At 39.0% G+C, this 20,450-nt stretch overlaps 1 protein-coding gene and 1 long non-coding RNA gene across 7 annotated transcripts in view; one reads left to right on the forward strand and one right to left on the reverse strand.

Moving 5' to 3' along the window:
• Positions 1-14,932, forward strand: part of LOC126984706 (WD repeat-containing protein 17-like) — a 34,355-nt gene extending 19,423 nt beyond the window's left edge. For all 5 annotated transcript variants that reach the window (XM_050838897.1, XM_050838758.1, XM_050838676.1 and 2 more), the window contains 11 exons: positions 14-144; positions 529-657; positions 963-1,183; positions 3,108-3,208; positions 6,552-6,784; positions 6,973-7,197; positions 7,412-7,622; positions 12,094-12,304; positions 12,678-12,749; positions 13,119-13,266; positions 13,793-14,932. In XM_050838897.1, coding sequence (XP_050694854.1) covers positions 14-144; positions 529-657; positions 963-1,183; positions 3,108-3,208; positions 6,552-6,784; positions 6,973-7,197; positions 7,412-7,622; positions 12,094-12,304; positions 12,678-12,749; positions 13,119-13,266; positions 13,793-13,912 — 1,802 coding nt within the window. In that variant the 3' untranslated portion in view covers positions 13,913-14,932. The remainder of the gene's footprint in view (positions 1-13; positions 145-528; positions 658-962; positions 1,184-3,107; positions 3,209-6,551; positions 6,785-6,972; positions 7,198-7,411; positions 7,623-12,093; positions 12,305-12,677; positions 12,750-13,118; positions 13,267-13,792) is intronic.
• Positions 10,503-20,450, reverse strand: part of LOC126984801 (uncharacterized) — a 102,818-nt gene continuing 92,870 nt past the window's right edge. The window contains exons 5-6 of one of the 2 annotated variants that reach the window (XR_007737867.1): positions 14,922-15,035; positions 10,503-10,769 (exon numbers count right to left, since the gene is read on the reverse strand). This is a non-coding gene — a long non-coding RNA (uncharacterized LOC126984801). Of the gene's footprint in view, positions 10,770-14,921; positions 15,036-20,450 lie in introns of those variants that run through there. The other variant, XR_007737888.1, reaches the window with a different exon arrangement.

The following is a 20,450-nucleotide window of genomic DNA, read 5'->3' on the forward strand; positions in this document are numbered from 1 at the left end:
TCCCATTTACTAGAAAGAAAAACCTTTTCCTCTGGGCTACACCTGTGTGGTCTCCGAGCCCACCACCTGCAGGCCGCCCTCCAGAAGACAGATGTTACTCACCAGCCCAACAAGAAACATAAGCTTTTTGCTGACCTGTTCTGTGTAAGTGTTCACTGTAGAACATTCATCCCAGGATTGTATAAGTATCTGTTTCAACAAACAACTACTTCCATTCTTGTGCTTAGAGTTTGTAATTTTATTACTGCAACATTTTATTAAGACTGTTTTGAACTTAAATCTGTGGTGGTTTTGAAGAATTGTAGGTTTGCTTTAATTTTTACAGTGCCCTCCATTGCATTATTCTGTAGGAGGTTGACAAACAATTAAATGGGGGTGATTGCTCAAGCTTACATAATGGCAGCCTTTGCAAGCTGTGAAGTGTATCATATGTCTCATGTTAGAGTAGGGCATATAATCAATTTAATGTGTTACACCTATGATATCTTAAACATTATTGTTTTTAACTTTTCTCTCTGGCTCCTGCAGGGGGATGTGCGGGTAAGAAACCTGTGGGACCTTGTGTATGTGCTGCAAGGGCACGCAGATATCTCCCTCCTCTCCCCTAATTACACTCAGTCCATCATGCATCACTCCCACATCATCAAGTGTTCCTTGGTGAGTGGGAGCCATATTTATCTTACTGATTTTTTCATGGTCCTCACAGGTAAGGTCATAAGTTTAGGCTGAGGTTTCCTTCTTTGTTATTTATATAACTGTTTGTCACGCAGCCTTTAAAATGGAATAGTATAAGATCTGACATGGTGCTCATTTGGGGGGATGTTTGTACATATTTTGGGCAGTTTTCAGATTTCTTTTTTGTGTGGTTGTGTGATCCAACTAAAAAGTATAGCATGTTTATGTAATGCTTCAAACCTCTTAAAATTTTACATCAGTAAATATTACTTTGATATTATTGGCAGGCTCTGGCAACAGAACAAGAAATAGATGTCAACCGAGGGCAGGGTGTAGCTGGACGGAAACACTCTAGTGCTGAGAGTCAGGAGGCTCTAGCAGAGTCTTACCTGAGGTGTGGAGCTGTACAGCAGTACTGTGAGCTGATGATACGTCTTCACCAGTGGGACCATGCCCTCGCCCTGGCACCTGCTGTCTCTGTTGACTACTGGCGTAAGCTGATGGCCAGGTATGAATTATTGCTACCTTCATGCTCCTTTTAGTAGATAGTGTGTGTGGGTTTGATTCCATGTTCCACTAAAAGCTACTACTTTTTGGAGGCCAGCATTTTTAAATTTTTAAGAACAAAACTTTCTCAAAAGTATACACAATTTGTAATTTTTTACTCTAGGTGTAAAATTTGTGATGCCAAAACAACTTTAAGCTATTCCACCTAACTCTTAAGATGGCTTATCAGGACATTATGGCATAGATATACAACTTGATATACAAATGGCATTAGGAATTGGTAAATTAATATACAGCTGGATCTCAATTTTGGTGGTGCTATTCTAGTTGGGTGGGTATCATGTATGTCAAAGTTTGAATTTAAGCGAATTATGTTCAATTTATTTTCGATCTTTCCGAGTCCAATGCTCAAAATTATCCCACAGTGTGCAAGGATATTTGAACTTGCCAGAGAGGCACTATAACTAGTATATTCTAATTTCATTCTTAACATCCTTTCTCATTTTAATTAGATAACAGGAATTTCATTTGATTGAGCTCATTACTCAATGAATAAGTGTGTATGTAATTCACCTCTTGGTCTGCTGCGGGTCTCTCTCAAGACAGCCAGCCATTCCCCTACGGAAGAGCACAGAGCTCATAGTACCGACCTTTGGGTAGGACTGAGACCACGCACACACAACACACCGCGACAACGAGGTCACAACTCCTTGCCTTACGTCGCGTACCTACTCACTGCTAGGTTAACAGGGGCTACACGTGAAAGAAATAAACCCAACTTATCTTCACCCGGCTGGGAATCGAACCCCGGTCCTTCTGGTTGTGAGGCAGACGCTCTCTCCACTGAGCTACCAGGCCGTGTGTGTGTGTGTGTGTGTGTGTGCTATACACACCTCAATATGAATTCATATTTGCACAAAAAAAACATTCAGCTGTCTAGTCAGTGGCTATTGTGATTGATTGGGGAGTTCAATAATGTCATCATCCTGCTCAAATACTTGCTTGGTCCACTGCCATGCTTCCCTCTCCAAGACCTGGAGGGGCTCCATCTGTGCATCAGTGGTAAAGGTAGTAGCGGTGGGTGGGGGTCAGTCAGCCGGCCCATGCAGCTGTCTTTGTTTCTGGATTTACCCCCAGAAGGGAAGAAGTGACCTTCTTGCAGTATTATTTTTGTGTAATGATTGTTCGTAAGTACCATAAATAGTGAAAGCTTTGTTTTGTGAAACCATTAAGAATTGTTTTCTGCAAATGGCATCATTAATTATTATTTTCATATGAAAAATTACAGAATGAAAGTTTGTGTGTTTCATCAGTAAACAAGGAGGGATTGTTTCAGCTTAGAACCAAATAAATCTTTTAACATATATAATTATGTCACCATTTTGACAGTTTTCATTTAGTGTTACTTTTTACTAGACCAATTTATCACCAAAGTGGAGATCCTACTGTTTACAATTACGTATAAGTTTTCTATTGTATCTTTCCTTTAAATGACCCACAGCTTCTTCCCAATCACTCATTTTTACATGAACTGTTTATTATGTAGATTAGATATCTTATTATGTTAATTTTAGCCTTATTCATTGCTTTAATTAGGAAATGAGTCTTCCAAAAAAATGTTATGCCCAATAGCAATGCCTCCATGTATCATCAAATTGTCATATATCCTTGTCATATATGATAAAAGCACTGTGCCATTATCTCCATATCTCTAAGAAATGGAGTATAATTCACCTCTGTGACTGGATCTTTCTGTTTAGCCGTCTTGCTTTGATAAGTACATGATGTGTTTATTTTCTCAAGTAGTTTAGTTTAAAAGATACTTTCTTACAGTTTTGTATGTTTGTTCTTTGAGCGTGACTCCATATTTTATCCTGACAGTCTCTTCCTTCCTATATAATACCTTAATTACCTCAAACCCTAAGGCATGCAGAGCAGCTTTTGAGTGATGATAACGAAGCGTGTGTCCCGTACCTCTTGGCCACTCGTGATGCAGATAAACTCATCAATTTTCACATTGGCCGAGGTAGAGTAACCAATGCCATCCATTTCCAAAGTTGCCACTGCACTGGAATGCCCACAAGGAATGACACGAGTGACAAAACTAATAATTCGCTACTGAGGTGAACCAGCAGTGTGATGCTTTAAACCTCAATTACACTGATTACTTGCATATGCTGCCTGGGTGACATGAATCTTAGACATGACCTGTAGATTTGTTTGGTGCAAGGTGAATCCTGCATCACCAGCTGGTCCATGATCTGAATGCACACTGGTGATATTTGTAGTCATCAGGACATTAGTGTGACACTAAGAAGGAGGCAAGAAAGTTGTTTTTTGTCACATATATACAGCTAATCATCTGTTATCCAACTGTTTCAAAACTAAAGAGTGGAGAACCAAAACATCATACAGAAACAGGTATTTCATTATTCTCATTTTGCATAGGGACAGGCCATCATAACAAGGCATAGCCATGCAAATGATTAAGCAGATTATGAAATAATAAATAAAAATTCAATGGAGTTGCTGTTTTGTGATTCCATACACCATGTCTATTGAGACAGGACTTATGGAATGTCATGTCGGTGATGAGAGTAAAGCTGAAAGGTCATATCAAGATTTGTGTATAGGTGTTTGGATTGATGATTTCCTTAAAAAAAAAAAAAAAAGAAGAAGAAATAAATATAAATAAAATAAAATATGTAGTTATTAGTGATAAGGGATTCTTGCATGCACTGCATTTATCAATGAATCAATTTCAAAAGAACAAGAAGTTTCAAATCAGTTTCAAGTGTTGCATGAACATATTGAAGTGCAGTTGGATAATGGCTGGACATCTGTGTATCAAAAACATCTTTTAGCAATAGTCCAGTGGCCTTATATCACAAGTAAAAAGTTAATATGCTCTCCACAACTAGCTCATCTGGTAATGCTTTTAGTTCATTATTATATCATAGCGTGAAGTTGCGTAGAGCTAGCAATAGAGGCCTTTCAAGAAAAATAGTTTAATGTAATCTTTGTAGGAATATATTTTTGAAAATATTTTCTCATTAGTGTAGCAAGTAATTGTAAAATACATCTATCACATTGCAGTCCAGAAAGCTCAAAGGGGTAGGGCCTACTAACTATTATTATTATTATTATTTATTTATTTATTTATTTATTCTTTTGTATAAATGATGAACTTAGTTTCAAGAATTGACAAAGCATTCCCCATCCACTTGTAATGCAAGGAGTCTCATGAAGGTAGGGAATGGGAATCAAGACCTTTTCCTGTCTTCAGTCCTCAAAATTATTTCAAAACCATATCCAAGCAAATTAATCTTACGAGACAGGATGGCAGCTCCAATTTTTTGTCTTTCTTTGTATGATGAATCTCAGACTGGAGACTATTTTGGCTGTTGCTCTGTATTTTCTTGGTCTTATCTATATCTTTTTTTTTTAAATGGAGACCTCACTACTGCTGCATATTCTAACGTGATAAATCAGAGCCTCTATTGATTTCACCACTTCCTATTCAATGTAGCAATGGACCTGATGGAGTTTCTCCTCTTGTTCTTAAAAACTATGCATCAGTGCTGGCCTGGCATCCTGCCTGGTCAGACTCTTTCATCTCTGCCTTTCAACATCTTCCTGCTGAAAGTATTCCTACATATACAACCTATTGCTAGGAAGGGTGACTGCTCTTATCCCTTCAAACTTCTGCCATTGTTGCTTTGCTTTTTTTGTCTTTGTAAAGCATTTGAAAAAATTATCAACAGGAAAGTTCATAATCATCTATCAGTTCTAACCTTCTCCCTGAACACCAGTATGGATTCCACAAGGGGTGTTCTATTGGTGCTCTTTTTGTCTTTTTAACTAATTCCTTGTTATCCTCTCTTAGCCATTTTGGTGAAACTTTTTTTTGTCGCCTCAAGACATTTTGAAACCTTTTGATAGTCTGCCAGAGAAATCCTTGGGATCTAAACTTCCTCCCTATGGATTCTGTACCTCTTTGTATTTTTGTCAGAAGTTTCCTTCTCTTTCTTTGTTGTGGTAGAGTCTTTGTTTTTTAATTTGTGAAAACTTCACTGCAATAATTTTTTCTTATAAGCCATTCCTAGTATAATGCTTCTGTGCAGAAACCTCTTTTTCTTGACATGCATCTGGTCTTCCTCAGTGTGTGTGTATGTGTGTGTGTTTAAGGATGCAAGAATCTCATTATATTCACAGAAGAGAAGGATAGTGTTTCTAGTGTTTGGATTAATAAAACAATATTGTTTGATAATGCATATTTTAAGGGGATACACTTTACAAAACTAGCATAACATTTAGGATGTTTCACAGATGTAATCAGTTCTTCAGTTTCTTGCAGCTTGGTAGTACATATGACATAGGAAATCGAGCTTGTGTGACAGGTTAGAGTAGTCAGCCTTAACCCACACTGTAAATCATCACGAAGGTGCAGTATAGCTAGCAGTCACTCGTCACATTTGCTTACTTGGCTTCAGTACTCCACAGGTACAATGCACAGCTTAGTAAGTAGATGTTTGCCACACTCAGAAGTTGCAGCACTGAACAGAGTATGTTGTTTTGTACTTTAGACATGCTGTAGATAGCATTCTTGATATATATATATATATATATATATATATATATATATATATATATATATATATATATATATATATATATATATATATATATATATATATATATTATTGGAAATAATGTTTTGTCAGATCTCATACATATATATAAAAGGGGTGTTAACTTATTCTTTATTTACATAGCAAAATCAATATTTTGGAATGTATATATGCATCCATCTTTATAATTGAGGTAATGAATGCAAATGTTCCATGTACACATAATTGTTTATAATAATGGTGAGGTAAAGCATTTATATATAGTCTTGTGGATTTTTGTCAGTGCTAATATGAAGATGCATATCCTCTTTTGTGCTAATGCATTGTACTCTCAGAGCTTGATTTATTATCAGGAAATACAGTCTGCATTTTCAAGATTGGCGATCTTTTTGATGTAATTTTTATACTCCACTGAGTATACATTTGTAATATACCACAGCTTGAGAAGAATCTTGTTGCATGAAATGTTTAATGACAAGAAGATATAAATTATTTTTATGTGTGCATGAAGAATCAGGCTTGATAACTTTGACATGCAGGTTTTTTTTAGACAGTCTGATTTACCCCAATAAATTACCCCTTGACATCCTACATAAATTTCCCCTAACCTGGTAACTGGAATGTTCCTGTAAGAGACCAGCCTGATGTGCCCAGCAATCACTGCCCTCAACTGTCATTCATTTTTTTCTTCTTCCTCTAAGATATAATGACTGTCTAAATGTAGATTAAACGTTGCAGGACACCTTGACAAAGCATTCTCAGAGTGTGTAGCGCTGAGCAAGATCAGTCATCACAGTCGCAAGGGTCCTCCCCCCGAGGTACCCCCCAGAGCACTGGCAGCAGAGGTTAATGGTGTCAACCCTGTGCAGGGCAGGACTGTAGAATGTGCTCGGCTGGTAGCTCAGTGGCATTTGCTTCACGGAGCTCCAATTATTGCCTCCTGTGCCCTCCTGGCTGTTGATGATGTCAAGGTATTACATCTCATGTGCTCTGTTATTCAGAATATTTTTCATAGATTGCTATATAGTGTTTTGAATGGAAATAATTGCCAGTACATATTTAGTGAAATGATGAAAGTACTTGAAAATAATGAAATTGAATTTCACTTGATCAAATGTTTCTGTTGATCTAATTTCCAATTTTATTTACTTCATTTCAGGGTGCCCTCTCAGTACTTCTTCAAGGACATGAATTGGAGCTAGTGGTTGCAGTTGGCCATCTCCTAGGGGACGAGGGTGTAGGATATGATTCCACTAAAGGAGACACCACAAATGCATCAGAAATCAGTTGTATTGTAGATACTGCAGTGCGCTACCTCACGTACCGCACCATTCGCCTTTCTTTGTGGGAATTGGCAATGGAGCTTGCCTTAATATTACCAGAAGTTAGTAATCTTTGGTTATTTTTATTAGTATTATAAAACACTCATGTAAATGTACACATTAATCATGTTGTGCTGAATCAAATTTCAATTGACTTTCCCTCAAATAACTATAACTAATTTTATAAACAATTTGATAAATTGTCTCTTGTCAGTTGGTATACTAAACATCAGGTGCATGGATGGAAAAATTTAATCATTCATGTTTACATTTCAGGGAATGAATCAGACTGTCCTCAAGGCTGAAGTCATCCTTTCCCACATGGGTACACAAGAGGAGCATGATAGGCTCTATGAACTTGCCAAATTTCCACCCCCAGCAGAGTGTTTTGACAAGGCTGTTGGTTCTGTGCTTGATCAAGTTCTTTACCTGCTGCTTTCAACTCAACCACACAAAGGGCTTTCCAAGGGCATTGAATTTTTACAAGGTATTTATAAACTGACACCTAGATTTGGAAACTAAGAACACATGTCTTTGTATTCCTGCATGTCCTGTAAGATTACTACAATGTGGATGGGTAGGTGGCTAGTGGCTGTTCACATGAAAACCACATCAGAATTGAGATTCATAATCTTGATAACCACCTGAAACTGGTAACATATCTATATTTCATACTACAAGAGAGAGAGTCTGGGGGGTTATGTGTCTGTGGGGGGGACATTCTGTGGGTCCTGTGAGAGAGAGAGAGAAGAGAGAGAGAAGAGAGAGAGAGAGAGAGAGAGAGAGAGAGAGAGAGAGAGAGAGAGAGAGAGAGAGAGAGAGAGAGAGAGAGAGAGAGAGAGAGAGAGAGAGAGAGAGAGAGAGAGAGAGAGAGAGAGAGAGAGAGAGAGAGAGAGAGAGAGAGAGAGAGAGAGAGAGAGAGAGAGAGAGAGAGAGAGAGAGAGAGAGAGTCTAGGGGGGCATGTGTCTGTGGGGCTTGTCAACATACTGTGTGGGGGACATTCTACGGTCCTGTGAGAGAGAGAGTCTAGGGGGGCATGTGTCTGTGGGGCTTGTCAACATACTGTGTGGGGTGGACATTCTGCAGGTCCTGTGAGAGAGAGAGAGTCTGGGGGGGCATGTGTCTGTGGGGCTTGTCAACATACTGTGGGGGGGACATTCTGTGGGTCCTGAGAGAGAGAGAGAGAGAGAGAGAGAGAGAGAGAGAGAGAGAGAGAGAGAGAGAGAGAGAGAGACAGAGAGAGAGAGAGAGAGAGAGAGAGAGAGAGAGAGAGACCTATATGTGTCTAGGGGGCATGTGTCTGTAGGGGTTGTCAACACACTGTGGGGGACATTCTGTGGGTCCTGAGAGAGATAGAGAGAGAGAGAGAGAGTGAGAGAGAGAGAGAGAGAGAGAGAGAGAGAGAGAGAGAGAGAGAGAGAGAGAGAGAGAGAGAGAGAGAGAGAGAGAGAGAGAGAGAGAGAGAGAGAGAGAGAGAGAGAGAGAGAGAGAGAGAGAGAGAGAGAGAGAGAGAGAGAGAGAGAGAGAGAGAGAGAGAGAGAGAGAGAGAGAGAGAGAGAGAGAGAGAGAGAGAGAGAGAGAGAGAGAGAGAGAGAGAGAGAGAGAGAGAGAGAGAGAGAGAGAGAGAGAGAGAGAGAGAGAGAGAGAGAGAGAGAGAGAGAGAGAGAGAGAGAGAGAGAGAGAGAGAGAGAGAGAGAGAGAGAGAGAGAGAGAGAGAGAGAGAGAGAGAGAGAGAGAGAGAGAGAGAGAGAGAGAGAGACTATATGTGTCTGTGGGGCTTGTCAACATACTGTGTGGGGGGGACATTCTGTGGGTCCTGTGAGAGAGAGAGAGAGAGAGAGAGAGAGAGAGAGAGAGAGAGACTTATATGTGTCTGTGGGGCTTGTCAACATACTGTGGGGGGGACATTCTGTGGATCCTGAGAGAGAGAGAGAGAGAGAGAGAGAGAGAGAGAGAGAGAGAGAGAGAGAGAGAGAGAGAGAGAGAGAGAGAGAGAGAGAGAGAGAGAGACCTTTATGTGTCTGGGGGGGCATGTGTCTGTGGGGCTTGTCAACATACTGTGTGGGGGGACATTCTCAGGGTCCTGTGAGAGAGAGAGTCTAGGGGGCATGTGTCTGTGGGCTTGTCAACATACTGGGTGGGGGGGACATTCTGTGGGTCCTGTGAGAGAGAGAGTCTGGGGGGGCATGTGTCTGTGGGGCTTGTCAACATACTGTGGGGGGGACATTCTGTGGGTCCTGTGAGAGAGAGTCTAGGGGGCATGTGTCTGTGGGGCTTGTCAACATACTGTGTGGGGGGACATTCTACGGGTCCTGTGAGAGAGAGAGTCTAGGGGGCATGTGTCTGTGGGGCTTGTCAACATACTGTGTGGGGGACATTCTGCAGGTCCTGTGAGAGAGAGAGTCTGGGGGCATGTGTCTGTGGGGCTTGTCAACATACTGTGGGGGGACATTCTGTGGGTCCCAGAGAGAGAGAGAGAGAGAGAGAGAGAGAGAGAGAGAGAGAGAGAGAGAGAGAGAGAGAGAGAGAGAGAGAGAGAGAGAGAGAGAGAGAGAGAGAGAGACAGACTTGTATGTGTCTGGGGGGGCATGTGTCTGTGGGGCTTGTCAACATACTGTGGGTGGGTCCTGAGAGAGAGAGAGAGAGAGAGAGAGAGAGAGAGAGAGAGAGAGAGAGAGAGAGAGAGAGAGAGAGAGAGAGAGAGAGAGAGAGAGAGAGAGAGAGAGAGAGAGAGAGAGAGAGAGAGAGAGAGAGAGAGAGAGAGACCTATATGTGTCTTGGGGGGCATGTGTCTGTGGGGCTTGTCAACATACTGTGGGGGGACATTCTGTGGGTCCTGTGTAGAGAGAGAGAGAGAGAGAGAGAGAGAGAGAGAGAGAGAGAGAGAGAGAGAGAGAGAGAGAGAGAGAGAGAGAGAGAGAGAGAGAGAGAGAGAGAGAGAGAGAGACTGACCTTTTTGTGTCTGTGGGTCCTGAGAGAGAGAGAGAGTCTGGGGGGGTCTGTGTGTGTGGGGCTTGTCACCATACTGTGGGTCCTGTGAGTGAGAGAGAGAGAGACCGACCGACCGACCATTATGTGTCTGTGGGGGGGACATTCTGTGGGTCCTGAGAGAGAGAGAGAGACCTATATGTGTCTGTGGGGACATTCTGTGGGTCCTGAGAGCGAGAGAGAGAGACCTATATGTGTCTGTGGGGCTTGTCAACATACTGTGGGGGGGACATTCTGTGGGTCCTGATATATATATATATATATATATATATATATATATATATATATATATATATATATATATATATATATATATATATATATATATATATATATATATATTTATTTATTTATTTATTTATTTATTTATTTATTTTGGGTTGTACATGGCAGACCCTCTGAGCAGGCAGCTAATAACTGTTGGATTGCAAATGAGGGATGCTGATCCACCCATTGACAAAAGCTTACCCTCTCTTGAAGAGGTCAGAGAGGCTGTGGAAAGGCAGCTGGTATTTGTAACATTAGTGTAAAGATGCTCAAAGATGGAGGTGAGGCCATGATCCTTAGGTTGCATGTGGTCTTGACTTTTGGATGGGAATCTAGTACCATTCCTCCTGACTGGAAGAGGGGGCTGGTCATCCCTATCTGGAAAATGAAAGAGAGCTGTCAGGACTGTAACAATTACATATCTACTGCAACAACTACATATCCTAAACTGCAAGACAATGACACTAAATAGTGACGCGAAGAGGCGGGCTGATTCCAGTTAATAAAAACCTGTAAAAATCACGGGACATCGCTGGATAACTTTGTGTCACATTACCTATTGTCTGTTATGTATTACGTGCTTAGTCCCTTAACACCAACTCAGTGTATGTGGGCATGTAGCACGTTACTGAGAATTTGATCCTGCCCCCTGGGATATTTTTTAATAAACAATCCCAAGAGATAGAGTCCAAGGGGGCACCCACAGAGTTTGTGGCTTGGTCATGTTGATAGATCCTGCCATGAGGTACTTATGATGGGAAGGGGGCTTGCATGTAAACTTTCCTGGAGGAACCCCCATCCGTGTTTGGCATCGTAGGATGGGCAAGCCCACACACTCCCCCAGCATTTTTTTTTTATTTTTTTTTATTTTTATGTCGTTGCCTGTTGCGCCGGTAGGCATCTTCCTGGTGGGGCCTGATGGTCGGCCCAAGGCTTCTTCCAGGTGGGGCCTGATGGTCGGCCCAGCCCGTTCTGGCGCAGGCGAGTGTTTATAGTGGCGCCATCTTGCACTGGCTCATGCTGCCCCCCGGAACTCGTTCTTGATTCGCTTGGACGGCTTCCTCTAGAGTCCGGGTTGATGGGTGGTCTTCAGGACAGCATGTGGGTAGTTTTAAGCCACTCGGCAGTGACTGAAAAATCCGAGTGGTAGCGTGGGGATTTGAACCTGCGTCGTCCATCACGCGGTGAATGTGGGCCCAGTACGCTACCAGTTCGGCCACCGCCTACCCTATTGATTGATTGATGCGTAAAATTGAAATTATTAAGACTCAATCAATCAATAAGGGCAAACACCAGGAAGGCGCATCGCCTCAGCCACCCAATGACATATTAGGTGTTTAGTCTCTGCACATTGCAAGGTCTATTTCAAAAGAGGTCGTGAAGCTGATGATGCTGTATTGGCCATGAGGCTGCATGGTTTTAAATGCAGCCATAACAAAAGCAATTGCTGATCAACTTGCATGGATTTTTGAATAAAGATTTTATTTTTTTATTATTTCATTCCACAATTTGGGCAGTTGTATTTTTAAGGGGCGTAACTTCTTGTTTGTGATAATTTGAACTCTTGGGTGTTAGTATTACAATTTCCCACCTTCAGGAATTGGGACTATTGTGATTTTCATACCAGTAGAATTAATATTAATGGATTTTTCCTATAATAGAAAAAAAGTATCCATATTATTATTATTATTTTTTTTTTCAGAGCAAATTATTGGAGGAAACCTTGACCGGAGCAGCGTGTGGTATGTGCTGCGATTGCTCCAGGCAGTTCCCTTGGTGCAGAGCAGTGGCAAGTGGGTCATCCAAGGGGATGAGCGAGGAGCTCTTCTTTCCCTCTCTGCCTACCTTGGGGCTGTGAAGGCAGCAGTGTTAAACTACAGCACCATTGTGCCCTACCTACTCAGTCATGCAAGGTAATTCCTTGGTCCTCCACTTTATAAGAATTACAAGCCATGTTGTAAATTATTGTTTAGTATTATATTGCACCATACATGATAATGTTGAATTATAAAAATGCTAAGTCTGGTTACTTTTGTATTGATTTACTTCAAAACTGTATTTCACAAATTTATTATTTTTTGTTGCATATTATTTGCATTTAGGGAACACACCTGTGCCTATAATTATTATTCCTTTTCAAAATATTGAATTGAACTTGAGAAAGTGTATTTAGCACATTAAGTGTGTGTGAAAACAAAGATACATCTTAAATTTAACAAGGAAATTGAGGTATATTGTTTTAGATTTATCAAGTGACATATTTCTTAAAACTTTTCTCTTCAATAGCTACATCATAGAGAAGCATCGACCTGCTGGCTGTGAATTTCTTACTGAACATATAACTACAACAAGAACCAAGTGAGTTTGTTATTTTTTTTATCATCATCTACTTACTCAATTCTGCCATCTTCATTGAAAAATCAGTTTTATGTAGAAGCAAGTGAGTAAAAAATACTATGTAATCACTTTGACAAGTATTTTGGCAAAATTAGCTGAGAAATATCTCATCCTTAACCACAGTATCCTGTGGCACAGAACTACTACAGTTTTCCCCAGGGGTACTTTCTTGACATTCCCATGATTGGCCAATACTGAAAATACTATCCTAAACATGTTCAATATCATCATATTTTTTGTCAGTGTCATTACCTCTACTTCTCTTGGACACTGCCATTTTTTCTATTAATATGTTTTTGAAAATGGATATTTCCTCTACTATATCTCCAGGTGGGAAAAAGAGGATTGTAGCTGGGACATTGACACCAGTGAGGAGGTGGGACTGTGGTGTGACATTGGCATTACAAGAGTTAGTGGCTCCCATCTTCCTCGACACTCAGACTCTCAGACATGCTGCATCACCAACCAGATCATAAAGGCAAGTAGTAGGAATGTGGGAAGAGATTGGTATTGGCTTAAAACATTTTGAAAAAGTAATCATTTTGGGATGAGTTGTTACTTTATTTATTCACATGTAAACTTTCTTGTAGCCAAAATTTTGAGCCTACTCAAGAAAGGGACAGGGAGAAGTTTTCATTACAGACTCATTTTCATATAAGCTCTAAGAGGATTACCTTTCTTAAAACTATATTGCAGGAACTTCTTATGAAATGGTTTCCATAAATTTGTTTATATTCATAATTTAAAAATCTTCACTTATGTATTGGATCTTATCCATAATACTGCACCTGATGCTTGCAGAATACAGTAAAGTTAGGATCATGGACACCAATGATTTAAGTGTTAATATGGCATGTGGCTCTTAGATATCTTAGTATGCAGTTTTCAGGAAGATAATAAATATAAAAATGTAATTAACAAGTAAACTCAGTGTAATTTGCATGAACGTAAGTCAGATGAGACATGAAACTAATGTAAAAATTATCTGATATTTTTTTTTCCAGGGTCCAAGTTACTTCTTAGAGAATGGGGAGTCAGTAATGGGTCAGAATGATGCCCTCATGTGGGCCAAGGTTCATCCCTACTCACCGTTGGGTTCTGGGTTTCGACTAAACCCTTTTTGAACATAGTTCTGTCTTCATGCATAAGTATGCATCCATTAAACAACAAGGGAAGATAAGTGGGAGTGATGTCTGTTTTGTCACTTAGGTCATAGTCAGTAATTAGGTTAGTCTATAAAGTTTTATGCTTTCAAGTTCAAAATTCTTGTTAAATGTATCCATTAACATCAAGAAAAGATAACTGGAGGGAGCGACATACCCAGTCATGCCAATTAGGTTATATTGGAGAATTAATGAAGTTACCTTGTAAGATGGTTTTGTTAAAGTTTGAGGTGTTCATATACTTTTAAGATTTAATTCTTGTTACGATGTGTAAAGCCTCTATAATTACATTCAGAATAACTGTTGGTTTACTCTCTCATTGCAAAATTAAATTATTTAATTATTAAACTTAAACCAAAAAGTGGAGGTTGACTTAAATATATAATAGCCTCCACTAGTATCATGGTAGATCTAGAAGAGTAATATATTTACACAGTATGAAGTATATGCATCTTCCTAACATGTTTTCTGAATATCAAAAATGCATTCTTGTTCCCCATATATGTATGCATATATATGCATGTATGTAGATATGACTGCAATTTTCCATCGTATAAGGCAAATAGCAAATAAGTTGACCCACAAAATATCCTTTCAAACTGTGAGCTTAAAGGTTCAGAAGCTTGCAACCTTAGTAACATTGCTATTTGCACACTTGTTTTCCTAATCATGTGCTTTCCACATGGCTCCCGGACATAGTTTAGCACACCAAAGCCAAATATTAATAGAAAAGATGGCAAAGTGCCCAAGAGGAGCAGAAAATTATTGACACTGATAAAAAAATGTATATATTTGACTCACTTAGAAGTTGTAAGAGTATTCACAGGTTTGGCCATTGACAGGGATGTCAAGAACATAACCCCCATGAAAAATAAGAGCTCTGTACAGGTGTTTGGAACCTTTCTTGGTGAAACAATACAATCTGTTCTTGTGTGTGCTGAGGATATTGAAATCTTGAAAAATCTCGTACCTTGGTCGTGTAGTGCTGAACAATGGTAAGGCACGTCAAGAAGTCTTCCGGTAAATTAGCTTGGCCCCATGTTGTTATGGACTCCCTCAGCACAAGTAGGTGGCATTCCTATATCTGTGTAGAAAGACAAAGATTCAGATCTTCAAGTTGGTCATGCTCTCTGTCTTCCTATATGGCTGGGAGCTATGGACACTAAATAGTGACTTGTAAGGTCTTTGGCTGTTCAAAATTGTGAGATGTCACTGGCATGACTGTGTCCAATTGGTCAGTACTCAATGAAACTAAATCAAGGCCTATTAACCACTATTAATTACATAATTTGTGAATGCCTACTCCAGCTATACAGGCATGTGGCACACATACTCAGCATGAGGAGGTCAAGGGGCTGCACACAATGCTCATGACAAACAAATCATTGGATCCTGCCATGAGCACTGTGGGTGGGAAGGGGGCCTGAATGGAGACTTGCACCAAGGGACCACCAGGGTAGGGTGGGGGAGGCAACATGCTCCCCAGCATATGCTCCTATTGATTGACTGATTAATTTTATGGTGTTCAATAGATCACACGTCATGGCTGTATCCATGGAGATATTTCCATGAAAATTTGCCATCATAGATAAAAACAGTAGCATATAATGCTAATGATGGTAATTTCAACACTTAAAAAACATTCATTTAAACTGAAGGTCTAAGGTAAAGTGTCTCTCCATTGCCCCCAGGGACATCATAACCAAACAGAAGGCAAAGGTTAGGATTTCATACTCTGCTTGAGACTACCATTAAATTTTATTGTTTGTTGTTGTTGAAGGGTCACTTTATACACTGGAAAATACAACATGTATATGCATGTATACAATATATATATATATATATATATATATATATATATATATATATATATATATATATATATATATATATATATATATATATATATATATATCTATATCTATATATCTATATCTATATATATATATATATATATATATATATATATATATATATATATATATATATATATATATATATATAATGGGCATCTCTTATTCTTTTGCTGGGTAAGGTATGTGCCTACATTTAAACTTATAACCCTGAAATATCCTTTTATAGTGAAGCACCCTTTGCATATGTCTTATAAGACTCTTTGAACTCCTAATATTTTCTGTGCCTTTAATGTGTGAGGCTCATTAATATTTTATAAGTACTATCTGTATTCACATTCTAATCTCATTTAAATGATCTCTACCTTGTAAATGTCACACATGGAAAACAGCACAAGTACAGGAATAATGTTGTAAGATGCTCAGTGGTTCTTTATAGCTAGTTGATTCTGCTTGCTGTAAAACTGATAATACTTATGTTTGTATAAAAGATATGCAATTTAGAAATCAACCTGAAATTTTCTTGGATATTGCAAGCTGTGCTGATCATTCTGAAAATTACAGAAACCAACATGATTGATATTACATTTTTTGTGGTGTTAGGGCATAGTATAGTTATCCCTTGACACTCACATGGAGTCAGGAGGCAGAGATTTCACCTGTCACCCCTTATTTCTGAGGGTTACAGGACACAGCACCCGGCAAATGGAGAATTTCCGTGAATGTTTGGCACGCTGCCTCCAAAAAACGCCTCTAGACCCGCAAAAAAACACTAAGAGCAATTTTACACAAACTATACTTAATAAAGCATTTCTGTTACCTGAAAGCAGCATAAGATATCACAAGTAGCATCATCCATCAGCTATACATAATATAAACTGTACTGTAATTTACATAAGCTTACAAATAAATTCTGGGTATGCACCCTGAAATCTCCATTTTCTTTTTCAGTTTTGGATGCATAAGCATATTGTACCATACAGATTATTTACCAATGAATGCTTCTCATAAAAATCAGGTAATAAAAATATGAAACTGGTAATAATAAAAACTGGATCATAACTACAACTATCTGTTCAGCTGGTAACAGATAACGTATCAGCATAGCAGTAAGGCTGGGCTGGTACCAGTACCAGTACTGGTACTAAACATACCAGTTAGTGCCTAATGAATGCTTCTTTATTAAAACCAGGTAATAAAAACTATCAACATTACCCAGTCCCACCTCTGTGCCAACACGCCATCTGTTTGTTTATGGATATCATCTGAACAGCAGCTAGTAGTTGTCCAGTTTTTATTATTTGTTTCATATTACCAAATTTTTATAGAAAGAAGCATTCATTAGTAAATAACTTGCATGACATGACATGCTTAAGCACCTAAGTTGAAAAAGAAAATGTTGGAGACTTTGTGGTGAGTGCCCAACAGTAAAGAGAGATTTTAAATATGTACTATTTATTTGTAAGAAGTTTATGTAAAATACAGTACAGTACACAATATGTATAGCTGATGAATGATAGTATGTAGAGCTGATGAACGATGCTACTTATGATATCATAAGTTATGCTGCTTTATGCATGTATACACCATCCTTTCCTTGGGAATGGCTGAATTGTCCGCAGGCGGACCATTAATGTTTGGAGCGGCGCCACTTAAATGTGCGGCGGCACTTTTGTGATAATGGAGGAAAACCAGCTAATGTGTAAATTTGCAAGTAGTGGACCTGTAAATACAGGTGGACAATGTACTGTGAATTTACAAAATCTGCAAAGAAATGATGTCCTCCCCTTTGCATGTAGTCATAAGTATCCCCCAAATATGTATTAAAACTAATAATTTTCTGTACCTGAAACAGTGTGAAGCACCGCAATCATCTAAAAATGTAGAGGACTACCGTAATGCCTGAGACACATTCACAAAGTTATCCTGCGAATTCTTGAGTTGCCTACTAATGCTGTTTGTAAGGTTCCTTGTGAATTGAGGACTCAGTGAATGTTGTAGGACGATTGCATAGTACGAAAACATTTTTTGGAAAAGCAAATATTAATTGCCAACGGAACATTGGTCATCCTAGAAAGTAGACACCAACAATAATAAGTTATTTTTCTTGAAGGTTCATAAATAGTAACATACAACTGATAATATTAATTGCTGTGGTTTATGGTTTATCTTGAATTTTCCTCTTGTTAGCTTTCTTTACATGCTTTAATCTTTCAATGATTAATACATAATTTGATACTACATACTTTATTTTCAAGAAAACTATTTACTTTGATATTTCTTACTGAAACATTTAATCAAGTAAGAAGGCATATTTTGTCATAATATTGCCATAATAAAGTATAATAGCAATGGGAAGTTGGTAATTACAATGACATATGTTAGAAATAAAATGCCCATAAGTTACAGTGTTTATGAATAATGTTAAAGTAGAAATGGATAATAATTTCATCTGCAAAAGAATGTATCATTGATAAAGTTCATGGACTGAGGTTGGACCTCTTATGAGTCTGAAAGCAGTTGTCTAACCTTAAGGCTTTTGATGCTGTACTGGACATCAGGTGGTAATGCAATGTTGTGATGCTAGTCCATGTATTATGGCTCTAGTCAATGTTACTCAACAATGTTTTGTGAATGTGTAGTGGGGCTCATTTCACAGGACAGCCTTTCCTTGTTCCCCCAAAGGTTTGTTTATTCTCAATGCTCAACACATTTATTTCATGCTTATGTGACCAATGCAATGTGTGTGTTGTATATATAAAAATCTATGCACTTTAAGGCCTTATAACTTAAGAAATGTTTACAAACTATCTTTCTGTACTCATGAAAAATGAGCTTGCTTATAAAGGGTATTCTGATTGCAATGTATGTGTTTACCTACATACATATAGTGAGGTACTATCTTATGTTTTCATGGTACATACGTTTATATTTGCATTGGAGCAGTAATTTTCTCAAAGGTATTACAGAACAAAGAATATTTTCACTTGTATTATCCCTCAGCATGTGTGAGCTTGTTTGTGTTGTCCATAACTGGTTGACCTTTCTATCCTTGCTGATGGTTTTATATGCACCTTGTCCCTTGTTAAGTGTAGAAGTTGGGGCTAAAAAGAAAATAAGAATTTAGTGGTTTTAGATATGAAATTGGATGAGTGCTATTTATGCCCACTCTCTCTACTTTAATATTGTCATCTCAAAAGATGTAAACAAATCATCATCATCATCATTTCGTTTAACGTCCATTTTCACTCTTCCTGAGCGGTTGGGCGATAAGATGTATTGTAAACAAATGCTTTAGTTAATGATAATGAAAGAGGCAGATCAGTGAAAGGTCACTTATAAATACATTGTTAATAATAGCATGGAAACACACACACACACACACACACACACACACACACACACACACACACACACACACACACACACACACTGCTCTGGTGGCTCAATCGGTAGTGCACTGCGAGGCTTAACGGCCAAACAGGCGGCGGTTTGAGCCCCGCTCAGGCCGGATTCTTTCGGTTGACTAGGAGTGGTTACTGTCCCCCCTTGAGCAAAGGGTATGGGTTGTGTGGTGTGTGAGGTCCTGGCAGTACCCAGAGATCGAAGATAATGAGCATTTGCTCTCGTTGGGAGGTACCTGCTGGCGAAAGTGAGTCCAACTCGTGATCAGGCCATGGTGAATTACACAGACACACACACAAAAAAAATTTAGCTTCCCAAATAGAAGCATTGGGCTATGGAATAGACTGGAGGAGGAGGTGGTCTGTGCAAGAAACATTCGTGATTTAGGAAAAGTTGGATAAGAGTGGACATGGAGACGGGAGAGCGTGAGCGTAGCTCTTTTCCCGTATGTCACAACTAGGTAAATACACACACACACACACACACACACACACACACACACACACACACACACACACACACACACACACACACACACACACACACACACGCAAAAAAAAATTACTTTAAAGCAAAGTATGACTGAGTGAGACTCAAATGGGCATCCACATTGCAACTCATTTCCTGTATAACACAACTAGGTAAATAAACATTCAAGCAATCTGGACATATGAGGATAGCTTGGGGTTTCACATTCATGGGTATGAAACCAAAATGATCTTTTTTAGAGGAATTGTAATTCTCCCACTTACAGTGGTGTCTCCTGTGCACCACCACCAATACTATGGCAAATATTTTGACTGGCTAGTGGTACTGATGTACCCCAGATCCTCAGTGTCTTGAATAGTCCAACAAACAATCCCATGACCCATTGTTAAAAGCATTTAAGCATAGCTAAGGAAGCATTCTACTGCATGATTTTAGAACAAAATTCAAAGTACAGTGAAGTAATAGCAACTACTAATGCATGTGCACAAAATGAGTATACACAAATAACTCAGCAGCTAGAAATTGGAAAGTTTGATGACCTGTAGGATATGTAAGCATCTATTTTTATCTAGTATTAAGAATAATTATTAAGTTTTACTGTTGGATATCTTCGTTAACAACATAAGATGATGGTTGATAACCGTCCCTAAAGAGGAGGATAAAGGATTAAAAGTATGAAATTTAACTATATTGTTGTAGATATGAATGCAAGCATGAGGGAGAATTAACAAAATAATAGCATGAGACTTTTT

This window comes from Eriocheir sinensis, chromosome 1 (genome assembly GCF_024679095.1).
Source record: "Eriocheir sinensis breed Jianghai 21 chromosome 1, ASM2467909v1, whole genome shotgun sequence".
NCBI classification, from domain to species: domain Eukaryota; kingdom Metazoa; phylum Arthropoda; class Malacostraca; order Decapoda; family Varunidae; genus Eriocheir; species Eriocheir sinensis.